Source organism: Vanellus vanellus (genome assembly GCF_965231255.1).
Source record: "Vanellus vanellus genome assembly, chromosome: 12".
Lineage (NCBI taxonomy): Eukaryota > Metazoa > Chordata > Aves > Charadriiformes > Charadriidae > Vanellus > Vanellus vanellus.
Genome location: NC_138917.1, coordinates 8,946,570 through 8,966,802, shown reverse-complemented (window position 1 = coordinate 8,966,802; position 20,233 = coordinate 8,946,570). Strand labels below are relative to the sequence as shown.

At 43.7% G+C, this 20,233-nt stretch overlaps 1 protein-coding gene across 1 annotated transcript; it reads right to left on the bottom strand.

The window, feature by feature from the left end:
• Nucleotides 1-3,406: 3,406 nt before the first annotated feature.
• MTHFSD (methenyltetrahydrofolate synthetase domain containing) lies at nucleotides 3,407-20,096 on the bottom strand (the record flags this gene model as incomplete). Its single annotated transcript, XM_082489519.1, has 8 exons — nucleotides 3,407-5,465; nucleotides 13,899-14,024; nucleotides 14,249-14,361; nucleotides 15,247-15,337; nucleotides 17,452-17,565; nucleotides 18,156-18,269; nucleotides 19,790-19,893; nucleotides 20,069-20,096. The coding sequence occupies 8 exons, from the start codon at nucleotides 20,094-20,096 to the stop codon at nucleotides 4,950-4,952; spliced, it is 1,206 nt and encodes a 401-aa protein (XP_082345645.1). The 3' UTR covers nucleotides 3,407-4,949.
• Nucleotides 20,097-20,233: the final 137 nt, after the last annotated feature.

Below are 20,233 nucleotides of genomic sequence, written 5' to 3'. Positions count from 1 at the left end.
TCCTTAAAGACCGCTTTCTGGGAGGGGATGAGGGACTGATGTGCATGGAGACACTGAATGGAGACCTGTCTGTGGGACCCAGGAGAAGGCTTTACCACCTTCCCACCCTGACGCTGAGGATCTATTTTCTTTTTCTCTCCATGGAAACAAACAATCTCTGACTCTTGTCACTCAGAGAAGACTACACAGCAACATGGCTTGTTTACTCGCTGTTGTCTTCAGTGGATTGAAGCTGTGTGGCCTTGTCCTCATTCCAGGAAATGCATGGACATAGCTGTCTGAAGGAAAACCCTAATGATTGTATAGTTTTCAGCGCCGAGTGGCAGTTAGCCACCTCGCTTTTATTGTTAGCAGATTACAATGTTGCCTCACTGCTCTGTGCCACACACCACGCTGTGACTAATATCATTCAACAAAAGAAAATCCCCTCCAAAGTGACCGTGTTCTCCAGCCTAAAGGATCTGGTAGAGGCTCCATTCATGCGACACTGTTTTCTCTCCGCATCTCTCCCGCAAGCCGGGATCGGAAGAGGGGCTGAATCACCCCGGGAAGCTCCCATCCGTGGTGTAACACCTAGGGTGGTCGCTGCCGGATCCCACACCCTCCCAGCCGCCGTGAGAGCGGAGCTGGGTTTGCTCACACAGACCATCCTCCGGAGCTGTTCAGCATCTTTCCCCACCGAACCCTCCAAAAGAGGGGCGTGCAATAACAACAGCCTAATTTGTTTGTGCCATGAAAGGAGCTGGAAAGAATGTGCTCGGCCACATGACAAGCGAGGCCATCAGACTGCAGAGAGAATAGAAAGACCTCATTTTTAATTACTTCTGAACAAAGTTGGCGCAGTAAAGTCTTTCCCATTGTACTGCTGAACTTTGCTTCTCATCACACAGCAGTGAAACGCAGACTCCTCCGCTGCTGCAAGTGAACGAAAATCAAGCCCGTGTTAGGGATCACTGCACTCCCTATTATAAGCAGACTACCCATCTATCACCAGGGCTTCCCACTTTTCTGCAGCATCCAGGCACCACTTTGTCACTGGAGATGTTTTTATGATGAGAGCCTTCAGAAGCAAGGATGTCCCGTTGTCCTTACAGAAAGAGACCAAGGGTGAAGCGCTTGAAGATACCTTCTCCCCACCACTCCAGGCATGAGCGGCCCCAGAGAGGCCATTGCAAAGAACCAGCTTGAAGCACCGAGGTCTCTGCAGTCCTAGACCGGTGCTTCAGTCACAGCAAGGAAGAGGGGATGCAAGGGCTGGTACCCACCTGAGAGGAGGCACAAACTGCATCTACGTAGACGTAGCCAAGTCCAAACCTACGTGCTAACAGCACGGCCACAATTACGACGGGTACGAAATGAAGAATTATTACTCGAGGGAAGGTCCTCACCTTTAAAGCCTGTTAATTCAGACCGTAAATTCTTCAGGGCACGGACTTTGTGCTTTGATCGTCGGTAAGGTATCTTGCACAGTCTCGGTCTGGGCCAAAGTAAAACATAAGCAGGCTTCAGTTCCTTGAGTTCCACGATGAGATCAGAGCCCAAGGATTCACCGAAATGTACTGCATTTCAGAGTTTTGCGGATTTAAAGTCAGAAGTGACTCATGTATAACTGATGTCTTCCTGAGCATGCAGAGAGCCTGAAACAATAGATCTAAGAGACGCAGACTGCCCCATTCACTTTTCCTTCAAAATCTGTTTCCTCAAGTAAGAACTTGGTCATCCCACAAGAAAAAATCCACATCATACAGCTAAAGACACCAGAAGGCCATGTAGGCGTGTGCCTTGGGCAGTCTTGCGTTATTTAATTAAATAGCAATTTAGCATCTTGCATTGAAATGTCTTTTAGCTAAAGATGAGCAACTTCCCAAGCAGCAGTGAGGGCCCTGTCCCCGCTTCCCTCGCTGTCCAAGACAGAAACCGCGTTGGCTTCAGAGGGCACAGGCTCAAACTCCTGCTGTGTTGGTACCTGACGCATTTCAAAGAGCGTGAGCTATACCCTCCTCCTCACAGGTTATAGAACAGCTCTGCTGCAAGTCGCGCTGCATTTTTATTTATTTTTTTTTTTTCAGAATGTAAATACCCAAGTTCTCGTTTTCCCTGTGGGAATCCTACGGCAACCCAAAGGTGATTTCTGAGGACTACAGTTTTGCCTCCAAGTAACCCCTTACTACTAAATCCCTGCAGAAGTTCTGAACCCCGGTGAGCCTTCTGCAGCTTCAGGCTCCATTTTCAACAGCTGCCTGTACTAATTCCTCCCCTGCAGGTTGCTGCTCTGGAAGCAGAGATGACAGAAATGAACTTGTAGCTGCACTTCAGTTGCGACTGATTCGCTGAAGCTGCTGGTGCAGATGGGTTTGCAACAGGCTGCCAAACTCTGGCCTGCAGCAGCTGCTACTTTGGATTAAAAACACTCTTTAATGACTTTAAGATGGCGAGGCCCAAAAGGCCTTGCTGTTTATTAATAACCTGGATGAAGAATGACGACTTAAGTTGGAAATACAAATATCGTAGCGTCAACATCATTTTTCCAGGCCGTTCAAAACGCTAATGAATAGTGCATTACCTTAAGCTTACAGTAATAATTTTTATTCTCTGAGCCTAACGACAGCTACAGACCTGTGTCTAGTTAATATCTTCTCTATAGTGTGGTCTGGATGGTTAATTGCCTATTGGGAAAGTAACAAGATATTAGGTAGTACTGTGAAATGTGTCCTCACAATGACCCGACAAAAAAACGCGCCGGGCTGGAAGAGAACTGTGGAGATCTGCCCACCTGGACCCAGACCCAGCACAGCTCACCCTGCGGGTGACACGCAGAACCACGACTGCAGACACAAAACCATCTAGACACATTTGTCCAGGCAAAACCGGCCACTGACTGCATGCAGCGCTGAGAGCAAAGCAAGCAAACCTAATACATCTACCTACCATGTAATGTATCTGCACCGGAACTTCAGATGTTAAGAAAGGAAATAAGGTAGAGGATGAAACTCCCGCAAATTTGACCAGAAAAGAATGATTCAATCTGTAATGCAACAGGGGAAGTTTGAGATGTTTTTATTGGCAGAATAGCTGCTTTTTAACCGCTAAGGTCGCCTGGGCATCTTCACCAAAGCAAGCAGTATTGCAAGAGTCAAAAAGAACATCAAATGATCACGTTACTTAATTTGCATCATTAGGAAGGGGAAGGCAGCGATGTGTAATTTTTTTTTTTTTTGCTTTTCTTTCCTTCCCTAGGTTCATGATGTAATGAATATGTTTAAGCAGTAACATAACCCCTGACTCTTACCCCTTGAAGTGCACAACCACTGAAAGAAGACGCAGAGGACTCAGAGTGCTTATATTTTAATTCAGACTAAGTGACGCTGAAAATAATTTTGCACTGGAGAAAAAGAGAACATTCTAGAGCACGGCACTATTTTTTATTTTTTTCAGAAACCTTTCTGTTGTTGACTTTACAAGAAGCTAAAGCAACGCTTTCCTTGAGCCCCTCTGTACGGAGTACATGATAACGATGAGAACTTTTTATTTAATGCTGTACGAAATGTCTGACCCTTGAGGCATAATAATGTGCTTAAAATATATTTAACAGTACCCTCTGGCTAAAAAAAGTTTCCAACTCATACTTAAAAAAATATCCATTTAGATGCTTACTTTGACTATGTGCCCAGCATCAATGGCAAAAGTGCTTCTGTTTAGAAAGGATGGTTCAGCCAAAATTCAACTTGTTTTTCAGGAATAGGAAACCAAAGAAAAAAAAAACGTAATAAAAGCCATACCAAATAAATCATCATTCTCCTTTACACCGTAAGTGAATGTTCACGTGTGTGCAAATCTTACTGTTCAAGCTAGCAGTTGATAGCACTTTCACAATGCAGCGTCGCCAGTGTTGCTGTCTAACCCTCATCGCTGTCTGATGTTGTGGCTGCAGGGAGACCACACCGGTGGTGACAAAGGCACAGCACGAACAGCCTTTGCCACTATCTCCAGTAACCCTTCAAACAACTCCGTACCAGACTAGTCACCCACAAGTTTTGGACGTGGTCTGTCAGCTTTCCCTTTCCACTACAATGATTATATATAATGTAACTTCACAGAGGCAATGGAATCGCACCAAATTATAAGAAACAAGACAATAAGGAAAAGCATCTATTTTATAATTATCTGCATCCATGAAAAAGACAACTGAAATGTTCTGGAGAAAAGCAGAGGAGAAACTGGTCTTCACTTTCCTCTGCTGGACTGAAATAAGAAAAATAAGGTTTACGAAGGGCTGGATTAAAAAATACAAAGCTGAGAAAGGAGCTACCAGCTCTTCCACCTGATATTACTAGCTACTACTAGAACTCAGTGGCTGAGCCAGTTTTTCCACAGCCGTTCTTCAAGAGCACAAAAAGGGCAATCTCTCCCCCTGGCCATTTTTATGAAAAATATGCTGAAAACTCCCAACAGACAAACCCCATCTTTTAGTAAACAGAATTGTAATCATTAAGACAGATTTTCTGCAGCTGCATTTTAAAGCGAACAAGTACAAATTTGCAGGTACAACCTTTAGATGACAGAACATAACCACCTCACTACATGTGGCTGCACACAGCTACCAAGGGGCAGGTTTTTGATCCAAGCCTAACAAATGTACACACCAAACAGCAAATCAACCCACGGCCAATGAAAAACAAATACACAGAGTGTGGGTACTTTGTGGATAACCGTTTAGAGAAATGGCCCCTCTGTAATCTGTCTTGGCAAATACACTTTGCGTGTACAACTGCAGGAATGAGGCAGTCAGGTCAGGTGTGAGATGTATGCTGCGTTTGTTTGAAAAGTTGGCTTTGCGCTTTGTTGTTTAGCCTGCAGTAATCGGAGGATACACTAATATCCTTGAAAACGTAGGTTGGCTTCTCACAAAACAATGAAAACACGACTATTTGTTTTTCCTCTATTCATATTCATTTCTGACTATTGATTTCTACTTGCCCTTTGTTTCTCTGATTCTTGGCCAGCTCCACTCGCAAAGTATTACCCCCGAGGCTCAAGCCTTTCAAAGAGGATACAGCACTCTCTGCGGTTGCTTTATCCTTGTAATCAAGAAAAGCCCTATGCTGTGCTCCTTGCCAATTCAGTCGTAAAGGAGTTGCATTGAATTCCCTTAAAGCACATTTCAGCTCGCTCACTCTTACGCTGGGAGGTATGTTCCCCACATATACGGTAGTAATCATGCCAGATCCCGCTAATCTGGGATTTAAAGAATCACTTTCAACATAATGTTGTGGCATTTGGGCTGAGCCCATTGCGGCCTGCAGTCTTGTATTTTCAGCCATTGCCACCTCATTCGACACTGCCGATCCGTTGGCATTTGCCAAGTCTGAATGTTCATCTTGGAGGGTAACATCCTTGCCAGTCTGCTTCTCTCTGTATCGAAGGCTCTTTAGGATGGGGATTTTTTCCAGCATCTCATAGCTGACCTAAAAAGGAGGAAGACACATACAATTATGAGATTTCTCCCCTTGCAGAAAAAGGAGAAGACCATCAGGGCCCATTTGTGCCATAAAAAGAGAGGAACCTTATTATATTGCTACCATTCAGAGTGCCAGAGCATTCAAAATGTTACTAATTGCTGGTCTGATTCTGATGCTGCTCCCTAAATACACGCTGCAGGACAAAAATAAACATTAGTTACTCTTTAAGCAAGCAGCACAATGTAGATCCAGCAGGAAAATCAAAACCAAACTCAGAACTACTCAATTCTGACATTTATTTATCAGGGTGCTTTCAGATTCGTATTCTTATTGTTATCCCTTAATATTTGCTTTGACCGAGGGCCTGTGCTCCTGCTCTGGCAGAGTCTTATACGCCGACAATTCATCAGACCATCGGGCACTTTTCATTCCACAGACCTCCTCGCACTCTTTTTTTCCCCAGCACAGGATATCCCATAGGCTGGGCCATACAATGGGGAGGGACGATGGTGTTAAGTTTGCAGCTGGGGAGCGTGCCTTTTAGCGGGGTTCCTATGAGTGTGGGCCCAGCTGGAGGCACGTTCTCTGGTTGTGGCACATCACCACAGCCTCCCTCTTGTCATCTGACCTCACACACTGCCTGCAGCTACTCATCAGATCCCACACCAGTCTGCTGGGTTGGATCACAGAACGGAAGAGTGCCTGGACACTATACTTCAAAACTGTGAACCCTCTATCCCTTACATCCACCCTCAGTTCACAAGCAGCTTTTCTGGAAGGGCTCTTCCTCTCAACAGCTGAACCCTATCCATCTCAGGCATGAGATGCCCCAGGCTGCACTCAGAGACTGGCAGGAAACGCAGTGGTTCCCTAGCTAATGTGGTATAGCTCTTGGCTTGCAGACTCCAGTTGGAAGGAAGAATAATTCGTACTTGGCTGCTGGACAAGCAGAACATCAATCAACACAAGATCCAATTCTTAAATTTAGGGAGCAAAACAGAGCCTCAGGGAGCGATGCCCGAGCTAGCAGAGACCCAAGCTAGTAGCCCACACAGTGTGAGCAAGCCACTCTAGCAGGGTACTTGCACCCAAGCTTATGAGCCACCACGACTCAGCAGGCTGTGCTGGACTAGCACTGGCATATCCTGGCTAGAATATGCCTGCAGATCTCCCAGCTCAGATCTCTCTCACAGAATCACAGAATTTTCAGAGTTGGAAGGGACCTCTAGAGATCATCTAGTCCAACTCCCCTGCTAAAGCAGGATTGCCCAGAGCACATTACTCAGGACTGCATCCAGGCGGGTCTTGAAAATCTCCAGAGAAGGGGACTCCACACCCTCCCTGGGCAGCCTGTGCCAGTGCTCTGTCACCCTCACCGTAAAGAAGTTTTTCCGTGTATTTGAACGGAACTTCCTGTGTTCTAACTTGTGCCCATAACTTGTGCTCTCATCTCAGAGCTCCTGAATTCCCGGTTCTACAATTACAGTCACAGTGAGTTTGGATCTGGCTGCACCACATAAGGTCTAAATTTACAAATCTGTAGCCCAGCTCTGAACTGACTCGAGTAAAATCAAAGACAAGGTGAGGGCAATGTTTGGTTTAGGTAACAGGAAAGCCAGTCAGCAGAAGTCTATTAAATGTTCCCAGAGCTCCTCTTCTGAGGAGCAAACAAGGAAGCTTTATTTCAGGCTGGAACTAAATAAAAACATAATTTACTTAAAGCCTGTCCTAGCCCTATCTTTTTAATATAATATCAAACAGCAGAATAGGACTAACCAGTATGCTCCATTCTGCCGCACTGCAGACCCAGATTCAAGGTGTTTGGGATCAGGCCCTTTAAACAAGCAAACTTTATGACTGAGAACAACTTCTGAGCAAATCTGGCCCGATCTGGCAGCCAGTACAGGGAGGCAAAGACTTCCTCGGGGGTTTAGGAGCCTCCACACTCTAAAAGGTACACGCCATTTTCAGATTTTGAATAGTTATTGCTCTGTGGATTCTTGGACTGATTTGTTTTTCTCAGCCAAGAATTCAGACTGCTGTGTTTAACAGCAAACTCCCCTTCCCTGGGCGATACAACATCAAACCAATGGCTGAAGCCATCTTACTTTGTTTTTACTGGCCAACAATTAGGAACATTTGTTGTCCTCTGTCAAATTTCTATGTGAAATGTAAGCTCCATGCTAATTAAACCAAACAGGAAAAACATTTTTCTATTCTCATGCAACTAATCACTCCTGGGTCCAAAGCACAACCTCAACCTCTTACCAAGTGTAAGCACAGTTCCTTTCACCCAGAAATTAAACTCAGTTCCCAAAGCATGGACTGGGTGTTTAGTTAGAAAGATCAATGCTACCAGGGGGAAACCCTTACCACTTTGTAGATTAAGGGAATCAAAGATATGGGCACTGAGAAGATGATCTCTGGAACTCACAGCCTTTCAAGGACAAACCAAGGAGAGGATTTAAATAATCCAGGGGCCAGCACACTCTCTAAGAGACTTCAACTGGACAGTCTTCAACACGGTCTCTCCTCTCACTAGAGTGACCAGTAGTTTTTGGCATCTGACTGAGGCTCTTAGAGCTACTGTTTCAGGCTCCCTGCAAACTCAGGAAGATGTAGTTACAACAGCATGTATGTCTTTGTGAGGACTATGAACTGTTGTTTTCTATAAAAGCTGAAGCTCTGATCAAACACCACCATGAAGTGAACCTATCATTACCTTATATTCAGCCCTGTGCAGATATAACAGTAAGTAGCCTTTACAGTACCAAAGCGACATAGGCAGTTGATTTGGCACTTGGATTTTTTTTGTAATAGAAAACATTCTGTAAAAAACCTACATTGGATAAGTTATGACACTGTCAACTGACATCGTTCTGCCACAAAAGACAAACAGAGGATTTACCTTAAGGGCTGTTTTCCCTTGGGTCTATGAGAGTCTTTCAGCTGGGCCAAAGCTTTCAAATCCTTCCCTATTTTCCCACACTTTTATGTCAAGGAAAGGCAGAAACTCAGTTTGGGATTTCATCAAACCAATTCACTACCTTTTTTGGGGTGCAGGGGGTGAGAGCCAAAAGGGCAAAGGGGGCAGCGGGTGGCAGAGGAGAGGAAAAAGCTTGCTCTGCTCTGTTGCAAAATAGCAAACAAAAGAACTCTGTGGTAGTACAATGTGTTGCTAATTACGATCATGCAAAAAGTTTCTTTTGTCTTGTGAGCTGTGGAGGATTGCAATGATTTATTTCCATGTGGAGAGAGGCCAAAGATATTCCTCCTTTCTTTCAAACAAGCTGCACGTTTCTTGGTCCTGTGCCGGCTGGTCACTCCTCCCCAGCCTTGCCTACTGCTTCAGGCTAAGCCAGGATGCATGGGGCTTGGGTTCTACCCCAAGTCTGGTTGATCCAGTTATGTGGACCCAGGCAAACCCAGTGGAGGAAGCTTCTTCCCTTGCTTCCCCTATCCCTATAAAGTCAAGGCCAAACCATTTATTGATGTTTGTAAACTTTGTATTGAGTGCTGGGATTTAGCTAAATGATTGGCTTTGGCAGTGAAGCCAGCTGAAGTTTCCTATTATCCCTTGACCACCAATTCCCAGGCCAGTTCATACTTCAGCCCTCTGGGGTTGGCCAAGAGAAGTGCTTGTGGGTCTGTGCTGTAAACTCAGTAACTGAAGTGATTCAGGTTAAAAATAACTCCACCAAAGGCAATTAATCATTTAACAATCCTGCCTACTCCCTGCCATAGCTGGGAGAGCCTTGGGGAAAGAGGACAGCAGGGTAGATGAATTCTTCTGGCACACAATTACCGGGCTATGGGAAAGGAGCTGAGAAGGGAAATGTGGCCCCTTTCTGACAGAAACCTGAAGAAAACAGTCTTGGATGCTAACGGCCAACACAAATCTCCCAGCACTTAACCCTGAGCATCCATTCTTATGACACCTGGTTTGGTCCCAAAACAACGCAGTGGCAGATGGACTTCTGCAACATCTCTGCTGGAACATCAGGGCTCTCTTCAACCTCTGTTATTCCAGAACAGTGAACGTAGCCACTTTCAATATTTTGCTGGGGAAAATGAAAGATGTGTTTGTCCTCTGACAGAATGAGTAATGCTGACCCCTGATACAGTGCAGGCCAAGCCAAACACCACTTTGATTTCCCTGGCAGCAGAGGCGGTGCAGTTGTGATGTACGGCAGATGAGGGAAGGACAGCTATAGACTGGAGAGCACGCTAGGTCTGCTATTTAATTCTGCTTCACACAGCTACCCATCTGCACACACCAACACATATAAGAACACGTGGCTCAAGATGGAGACAGATGATGCTGCTGCCCTGCCCTGTCATGGAAGGCTGTGAACAAGACCAAACAATCTTTAGTAGAGCAGATCGACCAGCCCGTCCAAGTATTGAGGCAGATGGTGTTTGAAAGATTCATCTTTGCTCGCCCTGAGGGGTCTCTGACCCTAGACTCCTCATAGGGGCCACCAGGACAGAGCCCACTTCTCGTGTTGTCTCCTTAATCAGTTGCTTGTGTCAAGGAGCACTGAGCTCACAGGGGTTTAAGGCGCAGACAAAGCCAAGACAGCTAGGACGGGCCAGCACAGTCGAACATTTTATCATTCATTTGCACAAAATGTCCAAATATGTGCACGCAATCCGAGGGCATATTTCTGGGAGCTGGCAGCCCATGAAGTCTGCTAGTGTCCCTCAGGAGAAACTTATGCAACCCACATTTGGAATCCATCAGCAAAAACTGATTCCATGGACTCTGCAGCAAGGGTCAGATTTGCAAAGGTGTTGAGATGTTTAACCACGCGTGGAAGCATGCCCTGCTCACGCCATCCCGCTGAAAAACAAAATAAAACAAACCTTGGCTAAACTAACAGCAATTTTCTTCTGATGGCAACACTGAGTCCCTGCTGAAAGTTTTGCCAGCTACAACGTGTGAATTTTTTGAGCTTTAAACCAACATCATTTTACTTTCCAAATATTCTATCACAGACCCGAATCAAAAACTGTTTGCTGTCAATAGTTTCCATCTCTGCCACTGCACACTAAACTCTTTCAACATTAGACCCAGGGATTCCCCTCAATTCATTTCATTTTGGGAAAAATCTTTTCCTACTTCTATAAAATTCTCAGCAAAAGAATGATTAAAGAAACAGAAGGAAATGCTTGCTAGAATCTAGTGATTTTTCCACCAACTACTCTCATTTCCCTCTTCATGACCCCAAGTATTTTAATTGGTCTGTATAGTGTCAAATTAAAATAAGCACAGCACAAATAACTTCATAATTGTGACAAATATAATAGCGTCGCAGATAAAGATCACAGCTACCCATACAAAATACTAAATGAGAAAGTAAGTTGTTTCATGAATTTAGAGTTCCCAGAAACAATGGGTTAGATTTTCAAGACAGATGAAGCCAAATAGTTCTCCACTGGCATCCAAATAAAGTTTTCCAGAGCGCTCAGCTCTTAGCAGCTCTTGCTGTCCTCCAAAAGCACATACTGATTTCTCAAACCCCTGAACTCCGATGCAGAAACACTCCAGTACTGCCTTTGTATTTAGAAGTCTTTCTAGAGTGCTTAGCACTGATACTGATAATGCTGCTTCAGTATTAATAATATTGTGGCTTTTATACTTCCTTGGAAGTCTTTAAATCAGGATTTCTGTGACAAAAATCACAGCAAGCAATTCACATCTTCCTGTTTGCTACCTTGACAGCAAGAAATAGCTCAGTTGGAAATTCTGCACTGAGAAGAACTGAAAGGAGGCAACTGAGGGCAAATCATGCCAATTACCCCAAGAAGTGAATCATTTACAGAGTAACATCTATTTACCCCATCCCCACATTTGACACACTACTTCCTTCCTACATAGCACATCACAAACAAAAACACTCCAGGAAAATGCAGTACCTCTTCAAGCACAGAAATCTAGCCTGGAGACATGCATTTTGTTTGCTACCTAAGTACCTTCTTACCTCTTTTGAGCTGAAAACAGAGTGTAGGTATTAATGGCTATTTAACATAACAGCTTCAGGAAAGCACATACTTTGCAACAATGCTTAGCTGTAATCCCATGTTTGCAAACACCTTTAATTTAAGCTCTTAAATCATTGTCTTGGCTTGATCCAGCCATGTTCCTGAAGGATGAACTTTTTTGCAATGTATTTTACACATCACACAACTTAACAATAAAGCTAAGCTACTTTCTGTTGACAAAACACCATATTTAGAAGCGGATTGTTTATTTACCCGCTACCTCTTGGTTCATTTAGTTTTGCTCTGAGGAGCAGGAATGCACCAGTAAAGCCAGGATTTGAAGCAGAAAAGGATGTAGAGAAAAGGAAGAGGAAAGGATGTAGAGGCAGCCAGGAAAAGTCAAAGGACAAACACTTAAGTAGCCCCTATCAAATCCTGCATTTCTAACACCCTGTCGATTAACTAGACCTCCCACCTCCAAGACTCTCTGTGCAAGCGTTGATCGTACCATTACCCCCACAATCACAAACAAAACATACAGAAGTTGTTCAGCTCCCCATGAAGGAATAATGCTAATTGCTTTCTTCTTCATGTAGACACAAAACTTTGTTCCCAGAACAACAGAAATGTAATGATTACCCCTGTACTGGCTAGTATTCGCTGATAATCTTATCTAATCAACATATGCTCTGAAGAACAGCCAAAACCAGTTTTAGATGTTAAATCAACATTCATATATTCAAATAAAGGCTCAACTGTGTAATGTACTCCATTCTCAGTGAAAGCTGTAGAAAATTCACTGAGCTGTATGTTTCAGAAAATGCCATTAATATAGAGATTGCTATAGAAAAAAAAGTTCCACTGTCTCATGCCAACTGGCTAAATTCAGTGCGGCACAAGCTTTAGATATGACTCTACCAAGCATCTCCTCAAGCTTTAGATGTGAGCACAAAGGAGCTGTGGCAAATACTTCATTAGTTTATGAGGTGTATACTATAACACTGATCTTGATTTTTTCTCTAAAGAGCAAAGAAACGCAAAGGTAACATCAAATTTGATACAATGCTTGGGACTGACTGACTGACTTTTCATGAGTGGTAAAAGTTGCCAAAAGTTTAATGGCCCCTGCAAGAGATGGTGTTCCCCAGACCTTTGAAAAATGTCGCTGCTAAAGGGAATCAGACAGAAAAAAAAAAAGAAAAAAGCGTTAGCAAGTTTTACTGAAATTGAAGTCTGACACTAAGACAGACTGTGATCAAAAGTATGTTGGCAAGACGGATGGAGCACAAGGGGTAGGCCTTCAAAACAATTACATTCAATAATATCCTAAAAAAATTATGATTCAAAAATAATTCAGTGGAAAAAATGCACTAGTACAGACAGAGATTTTATTTATTTATTTATAACCTCAAATCCTCAACCACAGGCAGGGTAAAATACTCTCCCACCATAGGAATAAAAATAGTACTGGCTAGAATTGTTTGTTGTAGATACATTACCTTAACAAATTTAACTCTTTTTGCTGGTTGGCAAGTGCTTAACAAACAACTCTTGATTTCCCTAGAAGTATTCACTAATAATTCCTCAGTGGTTTCTGCAAGACATGGGTATACTATTCCTCATTTCAGTGTTCCTGCTGCGACTCAGTCACACGGGATTGTGTCTGCTCCCTAACTGGATGATTTTAGGAATGAAAGTCTAATAACAAAGAAAAAGTTTTCCCAGCATGAACTTCCAGTAAAACAATTCACTAAATGCTTTTCTGAAACCATTTATGAAGCTGCTAAAGTTTCTGACAATGTTGGGGGAAGGGGAGGTCAAACCCATAAAACAGTATTTATCAATAAATAATGATTTGTTATTTAAAGCAGTATAAAGTCACTGTTCCTCCACCTAAAAATGAGCTCCAGCCACAAATTCATCTATCCTTCGAAAGTTAGTCCCATACATCCACTATGTAAACAGCAATGTATTAGCCACTAGATCACGCTTTCCTTTCACAACCAGAGCAGCACATATTCTACCCATTCCACACAGCCTAATGCTGTGAAGTTCTCTCTATGGTACTGTCTCCAGAAAATGAACAGAGCCAATTTCAATGAGCACTGAGGATAAAACACACCGCGGAGAAGCCCCTCAGCTTACATAGATTATTATACTGCAAAAAACTACAAGAAATATGTCTATCTTAACAATCCACAGACAATGTTTCCAGGGACTTTCACCCTATAATCCATTTGATACAGCAACCTCAAATTCAATAACATATTTCTTCTCCTCACTATTACCACTTAATAAACGCTGAACACATGCTATTGTTTTGTTTCATCTGACAAACACATTTGCTCCTTTTCCAAGTATTTCTAATACAACAAATGTGTCTATATGTAAAAATGGGGGACTTATCAACAGAATGTCAGTACCAGTAAGCAACCGTTAGCAGATGTAACTTGCCTTATGCCATATTATTCCCTGAGGTTTTGGTCGTTTGCAATTAGTCTTGATAGTTCTTGTTGGAGTGAGTATATAATCCACAGTTAAATCATGATCATCAAGAAGCTCTTCTGCTATGTCAATCACCTACAAGAGATTTGGTAAATAGTTAAAAACAAATTAACTAAAGTTGCAAGACATCAGGAATGGCATGCCATTCCTGATGTCTTGCGACATATGAAAATCTGTCAATGACAGTGGAAACAAAGTAAAGATGCTACACCAACATCATTCCAAGTCTCTTCTTGAGACATACTATTTAGTAGCACACATTTCTGACTCATCACTCAAGAGGGGATATTTTAACTTACCTGACAGTCATGCACAATAGTAATTACAGGTGTATCCTCCTGCACTGCACCCATTGACACCATCATTGCATATTCCATGTCTGCATAACCTTCCCCTTTTCCAATTCTCCAGCCTAAAACACACAAAAGCAAACGGTGACAGAGAACACAAGAACAACAGAGTGGAAAGGATGGTAACTGTCAAAAGCTTGCAATTAAACTAAGCAGTCTGCAACAGACAAACCAAGCACAAAATTGTAACTCCGGAAAATTCAGATCAGTGTCTCTCACAGAATGCAACTTTCTTTGTAATCACCACTGAAATTAACAAAAATGATCAGTTTCAATGAACTCCTAAAGGATCCCAGGAGCCTCCCATTCAGAATAAACCAAGTTTAGTCCAATTCAGTTAACATAGAAGCCTTTTTACCCATGGTAATTAGAACCCTCTATTCATGTCATAGGTTGACTTCATGTGGGTAAAGAGGAGTCTGGGTTGCACACAAAGAGCATGTTATTTTTAGGCAATGGATAAAGTTAGTGGAAAAATTTTCACCAGCAGCAGGTCTTCAAAATACTAGAAAATGCAAAATCTGATCCCCAAATAGGTACTAAACGTCAGCTGTAACACATATCCTTTCACACACCCTGTGAGAGCAGAGCAGATCCTCTGAACGGGGAGCCCTCTGATTTTTTTTTTTAAAAAACAACAACAACAAAAGAAATAATTGCTTGCCTGAATAGTTCTACCGAAGGCAAAAACACTGGCCTGCACGCTTTAAACCACACCGCTGTCTGCACCAGAAGTCCTGGCGGTATTGCTGTAAAGCAGACATTGATTCTTCCTGGTTGGATTGGGATCAGTGACTTGTCACACAGAAGAGACAGAACTCAAGACAGTAATTCAGTCCCAAAGACATGTTCGGGTCTGCCAAAAGGAACACGTAGTGTAGCCTACTGACACTGTGAATCATGACTTAAGACCCTCCTCCTGAAAAGCTTACAAGGGTTTATCTTACCTTTTTCAGAGACAGCCACTGATCCTACAACAACCAAGTCCACTCGTGCTTTCCCATCAAGACCCACGGGCACACTGTACTCTTTTATACCCTGCAAGAAACACATAATTTTCAGTTCACAGAGTGCAGAGTCTTCCAACCAGTGAGGCAGAAACCCAGAATATTTTGATAAAACCAAGTAACTCCCCACGTTTCAAAGTGTTTCTTCCATGTATAGCCAAGCTGTACATGTCTGGAAAGTAATCCTCTAGGGAATCCTAGAATACATTCCCTACTAAAGTGACAAGGTTTTTGGCAGGCTTCAAGGAGAGCTAAGGGAGGTGGGCACTTTTCTAAGCAAGGTTACTTATTTAGGATCAAAACCTCATATTTTGAAACCCTTTATTGGAGATGTATTTCTAAAAATGAGGGCAAATGACACTTCCAACCCTACTACTACTACTAACTTAAAGTCACAATATGTAAATTCATGCCCATGAGGAATATCAGAGCACTACAAATTCTTAAATTAATTGTCACAAAGTTAATTTAGACACAGAGAGCCACAGCATAAAGAGGTTAAGCTGCTTGTCTAAAGTCACACAAAATGCTTCACTGAAGCACAACCAGGTACACAAGCTGGATCACTCTCCATTTCACACTGCATCGACTGCACTGTCTGTTTCTCCAGACCTGTATCTTTAAAAGCACCTTCCAAACCTGCCTAGGTCTTCCCCGAGACTACATTCCTTAACACTTTGCAGTGTGATCATCACTGAGGATGTGCCACTGCCAAGCTAAGCTATCTTTACCAAAACCTTCTATCTAAGATACTAATGAACAGGAAAACACACCGTCCCTGACAAGTGAAAAGAAAAACCTCACACAGCCCTGCCATCCTTTTTTTCTTCTGCTCTCTCCCCCCTCATTCTCACCCACCCCTCTTCAGGCTTCTCTCTAAAAACATATCCTAACAAAATTCTGTCCAGAGCTGCAGAAATTAAAAATGGTGTTTACTTGGATTTTCAAACATCGGAGGTTTAGACCTTTTAAAAAGATATCTAGTGATTCATTCAGTCTTAGTATATGGGTGCAGTGTAATGTAAATCCTCCTCACACCAATTCAACTTTGTGCTAAGTTAAACCTCACAATAAAAACCCAAACATTTTCTGTGTAGAGCACAAATCCCAAAAGATCAGTAATTTGTGGCTGACTATCAGTAATAATGTTCATTATCCACTTCAGAGCAGTGTGGCAAGAATTGTTTGCACAGTGCTTTGCAAATATAAACTGCTTAATAGCATTTACTCATTAGTATGGCTGGCTGGGGGAAAAGCCAGACACACGGTGGTAAGACCACAGATCTGATATGAGGCCTGAAGCAGGTCAAGAGAAAGGTCTCTTTCAAAAGTGCTCTTCAACCCTGAAAAGCTTAATTAGTTAATGACTTTAATAGAACTTCCAACAAAGAAAGTCGCTCCTAATTACCATCCATTTACGACCCTCAGTTGTATACAAGATTACTGTAGAAATTTATTGCCTTTAGCAGGAGATAAAGAAAGAAATAAAACCTATACAGCTGGCCAATTCATTTTGTACAAGTTACGTTTTCATATCAAATAAAGATGTGGATAAAATAATGCAAGTTTCTCTGCCAAATTACTTTAGCTGTACAGTATGATGTTTTAACACCAGAGGGCAGCAACGCACCACATTTCAGAGGAAAACTGCTAACACATTTTTGTACTTCCGTTGATACAAATGACAGAATTAATGTTTCTTTAGACTTAGGATTCTGAAAGAACTGATCTTTCCTATTTAGTAACACCTAATATTTTATTGACCAGATTATGAAAAAATGGTAAACACTAAAATATTCTTTATAGGGTTTGCTAGCTGAAAACTGCAGAAGAATATAGCAGTACTATTTAACAGAAACCTGAAGATCTAAGTCACCAATGAACGTTGCTCATGATGTTCCAAAAAGCATTCACAAAATATAGATACCATTCTGCTAATAAAATACAGCAAAAAGACTAAATTTCCTCATGATTTAAGTACCAAGAAAAAAAAAATATTAATGATGGATGTGTACACAAATGCAAGAATAACATACTAGCAGAACACTGTTTCAGGTAGCATCTCATTTTCCAACCTCTAGCTGGACTATCACAACACAACATTCTTTTATAAGTTAATTCAGACCCCCCAGTTTTCATTCCTACTTGAGACGTAGCACATATTCGCAGGATCTCCTTAGTTGCACCTGAAGGTGGAACAATCTTATTGAACAGTCCAGTTCTCAGACGTGGTGTGGGAACCAACAAAGTCTTCCTTGCCTGTGTAACAAAAGAAGTTACCACATTAAAAGGAGGTGGGCCACTAAAGAAATACTTTTACTGTCCCATAGGTCTCCATTTGGTTAATCATCTTATTTGCTACAGAGCAGTTAGCACTGTTGATTGTGAAGCGCTTGTAGATGAATCCCCTACAGTACAGCAAAATTCCAGAGAAGATTTTATTTAAGAAATAGATGGCAAGATATACCTATTGCTCTAAATTGCATGTCCACAAATGAGCTATGCATATAAGCTAGCGAACATGCATAGGTCTGAGGTAAATCTGTCACACATTCATCTTGTGATAAATGTAAGGCAATTTGAGGGAAGGCTACCTTACGTGTTTTGGGGAATAAGAATACAATGACAATGACACAGCTATCGCTCTGCAGAAACATATTCATTTCCCCAAACCCCACCTGCACCTTCGCCATTTGCCAAAAAGGCAAAGACATCCTTATGTAAGCTACCTCATGAGGCTTAGAACTGGTAAAGCTCCCATCAGGAAATGGCAAGCATTGACCATGAGATGCCACCAAGCGCTACACTCTGTCCCAGTCTCCTCCTCAGGGGTGCAAAGGTGCTTTTACCTGCAGCGCCGCTAGCCGAACACCTTCTAGAGGTTTGTCAGGATCCACTTTAATCTCACGTGCTCTGTTGAACACATCCAGCTCTTTAACAGAGCAGCAAGCCTGGTCAGACCCCTGTGTAAAGAAAGGAATCAAGAGAGAAGAGAATACATTCACTTACTTCCAGCGTTAGAAAGCGAGCGTTCTTCTGGGGAGCATCAGGATTTATTTTTACAGTATTGGCAGCTTTGAACTCCTGCAAACCCAGAAGCCTTGTCGCAGCATGGGAGGCACCCTGTTTTCACAAGATATCAGTGCATCACCAAGGAGTTCACAGCAGAGATGGGAAATTTACAATCCTTCATCCAATAAGGCTGATTTCCCCAGATTTTAAGTGAGAGACATACTGCTAATTTTGCAATGTTCTCTATGGGAAACTCTCACATACCAACAGATGCTCAGCAATTGATTAATATCTTGCAGGCCTCAGAAAAAGAGGGGATCCAAGTACACTCACTTTGCCTAACTTCACCCTCATTCATGCCTAACTGAAAGCTGGAGACCAATTTCCCTTTTTAGTCAACAAATATAAACAGATGTCTTTAAACATTAGCCATAGTCGGACAGTCTTTCAGATTGAGACTTTCTAGACAAGGCTCTACAGAGACTATACTGAACTCAGAAGATTGACTTCTTAACTGAGTAAGGTGTTCAAGCTTAGCAGAACACATGCTCCTTTTGTAATTTAGGCTGATATCCCCTTGCTTAAGGGCACGATATTCTCAGGCTTCCTCCACCAGCTTCAGTGCCTATTGTACCTCAGCTCCAAACTAAGGCAGAATGTTTCTGCCAGTCCCTTGAGCAAAAGTAGAGCCCACTGCCTAATGCTGCTCATGGGGTAAAATACCCAACGCACATCCCCACAATGCTATTTTGGTCATCAGTTCTTCAACATATGACAGACACGTGGCTGCACACCTTGAGCCTGGATTAAAACAGGCAGATGGTAAAGCAGTGGCCTGAGCAACCGAATACTTGAAAATCCTCTTACTTCTTCCTCCCACCCATCAAGCTAGGGACACAATGAAGCCAGAGCACGATGAAGTGTTCCCCCACCACTGCCTGGCAGCACTTTGCCTGCAATAACTTGGCTACCATTCCCACTTCAGCAGCACAGTGTATTCCTTGGCTAAGTCCTACAAGATGGGTGACCTCAGCTTTCCATCCCAATGGACCTGCTGAAGACGCTGGGGAGTGAAACCTAGTTCTGAACGCCTGAGTTTGCCAATGCATAAATATATTTATCTTGTTCACAAGGCGCTTTTGCATCCATGGATTAACATGCAACACACACCTGCCACATCTTGTCAGGTACAGATACCTGCACTTCTTTATTCGCTGTAAGTTATATCTGCGTGCTGTTTGCGTTGTGGTGTTTTTCAGAGCTCTGCCACCCTCTACCGTCACTCACCAACCCCACAGCCCGCAGCAACGGGTTGTTCGCAGCTGCCTGTTTGCGGGCTGCGGCGACAGGCAGAGAACTGCGGGGGTGGGGGAGCCCTCCCGGCCTGGGTTACGGTCCCCAGAGCCCGGCGGGGCCCGAGGCTGCGGTGAGAGGGAGGCAGCGGCCCAGACCCGCAGCCGGGTCGCCGTACCTTGAAGTTGGGGATGCGGCGGTGCACGGGCCGCGGGAAGGCGGCCAGGCCGCTGCCCTCCAGGTAGTCCCACACCTTCTCCCGGACGTCCTGCTTGGAGGCACCTGGAGGAAGGCAGAGCTGAGGGGGGGGACGGGCGGGCGGATCGGCCGCCTCACGGGGGAGCGCTGTGACCGCCGGCCCGGCTCCGCCATTCCCCCTCCCTCAACCCAACGGCCGCGCTCGCGCTCCCCCGCCCGCGCCGTGACGCAGCCCCGCCCCTCCCCGCGCGCCGCTCACCCGCGCGCAGCCGCACGCCCCCCTGCATGGCGGCGGGGAGAGAGAGAGGAAGGGGAGGAGCCTGCGGCTTAGCCCCGCCCCTCCCGCACGCGCCCACGGCGGCCTGCAGGGACCAAAAAGGCTCGAAGGCGAAACGGCGTGATGGCGGCTGTGGGGTTGTCTGGG